General features: G+C 35.7%; 1 protein-coding gene across 1 annotated transcript; it reads right to left on the bottom strand.

Annotated features, from left to right (window-relative positions):
* Nucleotides 1–2,371: 2,371 nt before the first annotated feature.
* On the bottom strand, nt 2,372–6,146 carry LOC145160098 (uncharacterized). Its single transcript, XM_079079203.1, has 5 exons — nt 5,831–6,146; nt 4,626–5,123; nt 4,316–4,447; nt 3,553–4,181; nt 2,372–3,205 (listed from the first exon to the last, which is right to left on the bottom strand). Exons 1-5 carry the CDS (start codon nt 5,901–5,903, stop codon nt 2,591–2,593), a joined length of 1,947 nt encoding a protein of 648 aa, XP_078935329.1. The 5' UTR covers nt 5,904–6,146; the 3' UTR covers nt 2,372–2,590.
* Between the last annotated feature and the right edge of the window lie 2,784 nt (nt 6,147–8,930).

Raw genomic sequence — 8,930 nt, 5'->3', positions numbered from 1 at the left:
GTGTTACAATTATCACCCACTTAGGATAATTCCGTCCCGAAATCATACATAGCAAACGGTTATGGATAGTGACTTTTCATGTCATTTTTTGTTTCCCAAGTCAGGTTTGGCCCTACAGTATGCTTCCATCGCACAAGTACCAAATTGATCATCTTGTGTTGCAACTTCTTCGTTTTACGATCAACAATCGCTTCAAGTTCTTCAACTAACCTCTTGTTTTCTTCGACTCTTAATTCTGAAAGTGGAATCATATCGGGTTCTCCTCCCAAGAACTTCCTCAAGTAACAAACATGAAAGGTGTTATACCTTCTAGTTCATTTGTCAACTCAAGCTTTTATACTTGATTCCCTATCTTCTGAAGTACTTTCAACAGCCCGATAAAACGTGGACTCTGTTTCCCACGTTTACCAAATCACGTATAGTTAATGCTTTATACAGAGGGATACCAGTTTTGATGTAATATTTTCTAGATCCTTTAAAGCAGTTCTTGTGACAAACTTAGTACCCCATTCATCAAGGAGGCAGAGACAATTCAAATATTCTGTAACTATTCACCTTTAATTGATGCTTCACCGCCTCATGATTTTGGTTTCAAATGCAGTGATTAGGAGGTTTACACTTTCACTTGCAGGTGAGTTTCTGTTTTAGAAACATGAAAGTAGTTTAGTTTGCAAGCTAAGGTGGAGAATGTAGGTGTAAATGGCTTATAATTAATTGTGTAGAGGGTGTTGTGTAAATAAGAAATAATCAACGTCTCCTTTGACTTTGACACATTTAGATGGTGAAGTCTTAGGGTTTGGCTCAATCACTAAATTATCCACTTTCCCATCTCTATCTTCTTTGTTACATCGTATTACATGCTTGCGCACGTTTCAACATGATATTATTAGTGAGTTTTGTTGACGAGATGCTGAATTATACAATATTGTTTTGTTTTATTTTTCCAATCCTAGAAAAATAGTACTATATCTAACGAAGTAAATGAGTAAAATGGTAAGCAGAAGTTACCATCAATTAGATCTAGACAAGGTTTTGATGCATGGTCGTGTGAAGAAACCATAATTTTGATGCAGTGCCGGAGTCTGAGTCAAAGTAAAGGAGTATCCCAAAAAAAATTGTGTAATATACAATAAGATTTGGAAATGAGATGGTCAATAAAAACTATGTGTTGACTAAACCAGCACTCACCAATTATAGTGATGTGTACTTTACAAGTTTTAACCATCATTTACACTTAAGTGATCTTTACTTTGTAATTACTACCTATATATCTCTTGTCACTACAAATGCATCCACCCTGTAACGCTAGAGGAAAGAATTATCATTTAAAGCATGACACATGTTACATAAAGAACATTTACAACTTCTTTTGTCAATAATATAAATCCGGCATTAGGCAAGCAACAAGTTCAGTCTAGGAATAGGAACAGAAAGAAGAAATCATTCTTCAGCATGCTAAAGTCAACTAATTAGATCTAACTACCAACACCAAATCTGTGTATAACAGATCAGTGACTTTCATTGGAAGTTGAAATTTAAACTCAAAGCAATAACCCTAGATTTAAGCTCGGTTGGTACGGATCATGCGCTATAGACTGAGAGCAACAGAGACAAATCATTCGCGTTAAACATATAGAAAGATGCCGATTTGAGTTACATTAACTACATTAAATCAAAAGAAAATACTACTGCTAGATCCAAAGGATATCGAGGGCTTCCGGAGTACGTACCCTTTGAAAATCACGGGGCGCAATGCTGGGGAGATAGAATGATTCAGAAGATGAGATAAAGAAGACGATTGAGATGAATAGAGCAAACAAAATCCACTAGAGCTCCGTTCCATTTTCAAGATCTCGATTGAGTGAGTTGGTATGTGGGTAGAACAAATCCGTGTTTCGAGATCTCCGAAAATATTTACACTGCTAATATTTTTTGAGGGGCGTCCTAGGATACCCCGGGATCCAATGTGCTTCCGCCTATGTTTTGATGGCATGTTTAAATCATGAACCCGGGTTATGCTTTTGGTTGAATTTAGCTGAAATAGGTATTAAATCTTTGATTCTTGTTGAAATTGATGGCCTATAACGGACATACAATGTGGTGTGAACTGGAATCAGTGTTTGGTAACATTGAAATACAACATTGTCTGTAAAACATGTGAATTTTGGATGAATTACAACTGCTAGAGTCGCATGCAGATGAATCCGTTGCATGTGTCACGGCTGTGTGATAACCGAGAAGCCATGACATAGACATGGCCAGTTCGTATAAAATACCAATGAAGTGAACAGTTACATGTGATGGTAAACCAAGTCAAGTGAAGCGGATTTTTAGTCTCTCATCCTATATGGAAAAACTTGCATTCAAGATAAGAATGTAAACAGTCAATATACTTATTCAACCCTCCGGCTCCAAATTGCCTTCCAAAACCGACATCATTAAATGTCACATTTTTATGTCTCGTCTTATAGAATCAAACAAAACCATTATAACAACTATTGAATTATGTATATTACAACTAGAATTGTTGATCTTACAACATTTCAAATATTTTGGAAAACAACCACGATAGTTAAGAATTAGAGTTTTCTTAATAGAGAACACGTTTCTTCGGCCGAAAGAGGTAGCTAGAACCATATGTCGAGTGAATTACGTCTTTTAAGAGACGATATTGCAGTGCAGCAAACAGAAGGACCGGCATGGTAGCAATCACAGTAACAAGGATTGGTATCCATTTAAGATCATTACGGTATAGCACAAAGAAGGTAACACTAAAAGCAATCATCATGGTTGTTATTGAGAGGTAAAGTGTTGCTAGACCCAACATCAGTTTTCTAGGTAATGATTCCAAGAAATCATACTCCGCATAACGAGAAGTGAGGATGGATAAGAAGGTGAGTATTGAAGCTGATGATGAGAACAAAGATATGGCATCTGCCACCACGAAAATCAAAAAGCTTGTGTTTCGGTTGAAGAATGGGATACCATCTGTCTGATTGTATCCACCTGGAACTGTAAAAGCTGCAGCAAATACAATGGTGGCAATAAGAGCCGCTACCACCATACATTGACTAGCTGTTCCTTTCATCCATTCCTCACCTTTTACAACTAGATCTTGGTGCTCCTTGGTGAATAACTCGCGTGGTGTTAGTCCATCTTTGTTCTTTCGTTCCCGATAAGAAGGTGGGATCATCTGCTCTACTTCCTACAACATATATAAAAATCGAGTAGATCAAATTTGATTGAGGTGTCAATTAACTAGGCATGCCAATCGCAAAGAACACGTGTTTGTGGCTGATTATCCTCTTGGTTACAAGGTCACTAGATATAAACAGAAGGAAAAATAGTTTACTCAAATGAAGACCGTGACACCACCATAATATAAAAATAAATAAATAATGAATATATGCCATGCATTAGAACAAGTGCGTATCTAAATTGCTTCCTGCTACAGGAGCCTTTAACAACTTATTTTACGTCAATTTTAGATACTCAGGGATAAAACAAAATTATGTAACGAAAAAAAAAAAAGGTTTGGGGAGGAATACATACCTTGAACCATAATAGTTCGCGTTGCATCTGAAAAGCACCTCCGGACACATCCTCAAGTCGCTTTCTCTCCACACTCCTCGCAACTAAATGCAACATATTATCGTCATTCTCATCTTTGAGAGGGGTTATCATATCCTTATTTGAGCCTATCTTATGCAATAGGTTGTAGATATCCACATGACGATGTCTTGCAGCAACGTGGAATATACTTTGATTGTTGTCATTTATTTTCCATACTAGATCAGGATATAGACGGATAAGCTCAACTACGAATCTAGTATTGCCCACCTCTGTGGCAACAAATAGTACTCTAGAAGAGTACTTTTGTTTTGGTCGGGGTACATACGGATCTTCCAAAGTTGTAGCTGCAGGCCCTGTGATTATGTTATGGAGTTCAACAGGTATTTTGACAATATTATCTGAAATGAGTTTCAGTAGTTGCAGAGTTTGATCTTCCTTGTCAGAAGCTAACTTTTCATCTCGCTTAACGGGAGGATCAGGAGGGCCTCTCAGTATGGCATCAATTTCATTCCTAGGTTTCTCAGCAATATTATGCCAAATGGTTTTTAGTATCTGCAATGCGTTAGCTTTGCTTTCCTTTTCAAGAGCTTGCATCTTTGGACGAATGACTGTAAAAACTCAAAGTAACAACCAGAAAAGAAACCAAATTGAGGAATATGCCCGAATTTAGCAAGTAAAAATCGATGGATGTTGAAAATAACATGTATAATTAAAATCAATATCAAGGAGTAGAGATGCTTACCCCAGTTGATGGTTCTCATGATGATATTAGATTCTGTTTCAGCAAATACATCCGTCTTTCGAGCCAAAACAGCAAGTACAATCCCACTACTACTAAGTTCTTGGTGCTCCTGAAGTATCTCTAGTGCGATATCTAAAAGAGATTTGATAATCACTTGTGAGGGAAAAAGGTTATATGACAAAAGAAACAAAAATCACCAAGAACGAAACAGCTTTAAGCTTTCTTTCATACAATGTCTACATGGTTCCAATCACTAATTAAACAACCAACATAATATGTAGGTGTAACAACTACATGCTACAACTCTTACCAAACATATCATTCTCAACACATTTCTGAAGAAGCCAACCACGATTTTGAGCTGTCCAACAATCATCATGCAACTTTTGGGAATTTTTGTACAGATACTTCACCACCTCATAATGTGAAAACAAGGCAGCCATATAAAGTGGGGTCATTTGTTGACTACCAGTAACTGATACTAAGGCTCTGTTTTTTGTCAGCATAATCTTAACCATTTTAAGATTCCCAGCTGCAGCTGCTAAACAGAGTGCAGTGTTGGAACTGTTATTTTCAAGTTCCAGGTCTGTCGTTTCCATGCAACCCACCAGATGTTCCACGAACTCTTTAACCTGTTTGGTGCTTTTTGCCGATGCAGCAACATGAAGTGCTGTTTCATTATTTCCAGTGATACTATACCTTACTAACTCTGGCCTTTTATCAAGAATGGCTTTAGCAGCTTTCCAATCACCTTTAATGGATGCTTCATATAGAGGGATAGCGATTGCAATATACTCTTTTCTGGTTCCTTTGAAGTAATTCCAATTCAAAGTTAATCAGGTACAATTGCAATATTCATTTAACTTTTCACTATGATTAAACATCAATTCTTGTACATACGCACAGTCTTTTATGGTTTACCACATAAAAATCAAGCACATTGTGATTTTAGTTTTACATGTTGGTGTCTCTGAATCAAATCTATCATATTATTTATGAGAACTAAAAATCATTTACCATTTAGAGTAGGCTTTCTATGAAACAACAATGCATCTCAGGTGTAATTATAAAAGAAACAAAGAACCTTCCATACAATCGAATGAAATATAATTTAGACTAAAAGTCGTTCTTGTGGTTTGGTCAAGACTCTGCGTTTCGTCCCTATCCTTTTCTTTTTCACTCTCCACATTTGTTTTTGTTGCACGTTGAAAATAAAAATACTGAAGAAACGTGCAATTTTAACTAAACCACTGGACTATTTCCGTAATTTACTTTAGTAATTTTTAGTTTCCCAAAAGAGGGAGAGAATTAGAGAACTGCCGTTTAAATGTTGATTTTACATCGTTCGCAAAAATTCCTAATTGTCTCCGAGGAAAATGGTGGAAACAGAAATGGAAAAGTACAAACACTTAAGTGTGGAGCGCTCGTGCATAGAAATCTTCTTCTTTTTTATATGAAATTTGGCGTAAAATAGCAGTACATTTAAAGAAGTAAAGGAGTAAAATGGCTAGTTACCGTTCAGTAGATCTTCACAAGGTTTTAAGCGAGCTGATGAATCAATCGGAATTCTAGCGATTGGTTGTGCCATCTGCACAGGGACACCACTGATTTAAAAACCTAATTGCTTGACACACAGGCTACAAAAAAGAAGATCAGTACAACTGACAATATATCTGCGAGTCTGCGTCAGCGAGGGATGATTACGTATGAATATGAACGAAATTTGAGAAAAACCTTGAGATGTGATTATTTCACAGTGAACTGATTTTATCCACACACCTATATACACATTATTACACAAGGGGAAGAAAGTAAAAGTCAACAACTGGTGAAAGATGACCGGCCTGTATCTATCTCTCTCTCTCTTTTCTTTTTCTTTTAGCCTCCGTATACTTTGAAAAAAAAAAAAAAAACAATTTCTTTCGTTTAACTTTTTTTATTGAATAACATCTTTTTGGTTTAATATATAATTTTTTTTTTCTTTTTGTATTTTAAGAGTTTAAATTTCTTTAGTTAATTTTTTTTTTAAAAAAAACCTTTCTTTAAATGAATGGGTATAGAATTTTTATTCGAAGGTAAAGCTACCATTTAAAAGTTAATTCAATTAATATTTAAAGAATAATTTTTAATTATTATAACAAAATTATTTGGTTATTTTATTAGTCATCAACTAATTAAATCCGAATATTTTTATGTGATTTTATGCGTCTCAAAAGTTTACCACTATATTATTATAATAAATAAGAACTGATGCAACGTTCAAAACCGAACAAAGATAAATAACAATAAACATATAGATTCTAAAAGAATACTCATGACAATCTCTTCCAACCATGTTGATTCTATGAATATTGTAGGATTGACTTCAAAATCTGGTTCAACACATAATTTTGGAAGAAAATTGAAAGTTCTTAAAACTAATGAATAATCATCCAAATTGCATCAGAAACAATTAAATAAGTAACGGAAATTAAAACGAAATCCTAAAAATCCATGGGCCAAATACAACCCCAAAAACTATGAAAAAATAACAAAATTGTTCATAATTCCATTTAAAAAGCAATTTATGGACTAAAAAATGGGTAGGTCCCATACATGTACTTATCATGACATGCTCATTGCTCCGAGCTTCGTTTTGACGGGTCGTAGGCCTAAAACGAAGCCCAGTAGTCAAAGTTATGGTCATTTTCGTCAAACCTCTTTAATCACACGATCATGGGCCTCTAGGAACGTAAGGGCCCGATCTTCCACACTAAAGCTTGGATCATCCTATCCTGGGTAGACAAAATTCGACCTCGAATGTGTACCATGTTCATCATCTGAAGCTATGATAAGGAAGAAAACGCTTTACATTGAAACATCAGAACAATGAGTATGACTTGGCAATTGTAGACGATAAGCATTGGAATTGATCTTCTCCACAATCTCCACGGGTCTAATTTTCTTGGCTGACAACTTGTTGTACTCACCAACCGAAAAGCAATCTTTAGTTAAAACAGCCCAAACAAAGTCACATACTTCAAAATCAACTTGTCTACGTTATTTTATCTACATCTTACTTGTACTTGGAGTTGGCTCGAACCAAATTGTCATGAACAATCTTATGAACATCATGTAATCTTCAACAAAATCATGCACTTTCTTTGGATCAACACTAGAAACAGAAAGCGACATCAAATCAATGTGGTCCCCGTGGTTGAACAGAATAGCTCGCCTAGTGTAACACCCATATATATATATATATATATATATATATATATATATATATATAGTACACGTCGTCTCAATCCCAAAAATATAAATTTCATAAAAATGTTACTCCGTATGAATTAGATATGATTTTTATAATATATAAAAATCAGTCGTGTACAAGGAATGTAAGACGTAAAAAGCTACAAAGAGAATTGTTGACTTTTAGCTAAAGCCACCAAAAAAATCGTAGTAGTCTTTAAGATAGGAATTTTGAGAAAAAGAATGTCAAAAATGGAGTCCGTACGAGAGAGTTATGATTTAAGCAAAATCATTTAATCATATAAAAAATAGTAACGAAAAATAAATTCAAAATTAGGTGATGGAGTCTAAAGGAAAGTTGTAGATCACGTTGAGATCTTTCCGAGGATATAAAGAACGTTAAAAATAGAGCTTGTATGCAGAAGTTATGTAATTTACAAAATCTGTTTTTTGAGACGTACGTGGTGCACTCCGGGTGCATGACGTACACTTCTAGAAGGTGAAAACGCGGACCATGGAAAGACCGACATGTAACACAAAGCAGCTGGGGAGATGTCACTTTAAAATGTCGTGCAAGTTCTTCTCTCTCGAGTTGCTTTCGATTTTAACCTATTTCCCTTGGTTTTAGTCTATGTCGAAGCCTTGTGATCCCTAAAGTAGTAGTAGCTATCAAGTAGAAGCTCTGTCAGTGCAATTTCCGGACTTTTGTCTCGGAAAACTCTATTAGTTAAATTACACTCATCCTTATTTCAGTGTAACTTATATTTATAGTCATAAGTCATTATTATGACCCTATAAATAAGATTTATCAGTAATTCCAAGTCATTATACTGATTAATCTACTTACAGGAGAGGTGTCTGGAATGGTCACGTTGGCTTGGTTATTGGTGTAACATCCTGAGATTTTACAGGTATTTCCGAATCCTCTCTTCTATCATTATCATGTCACTTGTAGTCCTTGAAGTCGGAAGTGTAAAGCCAAGATACGTCTAAGGGCGAAGGTTGCAACCTTGGATCAGAAAGGAGTACGTTGAGCGTACATAAGAGTACGCTAAGTATATTAAGGTACGCCTTAGTACGCTGGGCGTACACTTGTGTACGCTGGGCGTACTTATGTCTAGAGAAAACCCTAATATTTACGGTTGGGGGCTATATAAACAACCTTATGAGCTCATAACCCTCTCTTACCTCAGCCTCCACGGTTTAGAGCCGTTTTCCCCAAATCCTAATCATTTCCTTGAGTATGTGAGCTTATAGTGTGTATTTTGAGTAGTTTGAGAAGAAGGTGTTGCATCAAGGAGTTGGAGAAGGAGAACAAGCTAGTAGATCTAAAGTTGTTTGGTGCCCTAGAAGCTCCAGAAGGTAAAAAGCTTCACACTTTATG

Source organism: Lactuca virosa, chromosome 2 (assembly GCF_052849685.1).
Source record: "Lactuca virosa cultivar CGN04683 chromosome 2, Lactuca_virosa_CGN04683_v6, whole genome shotgun sequence".
Lineage (NCBI taxonomy): Eukaryota > Viridiplantae > Streptophyta > Magnoliopsida > Asterales > Asteraceae > Lactuca > Lactuca virosa.
This window is presented reverse-complemented; position numbering and strand designations above follow the sequence as displayed.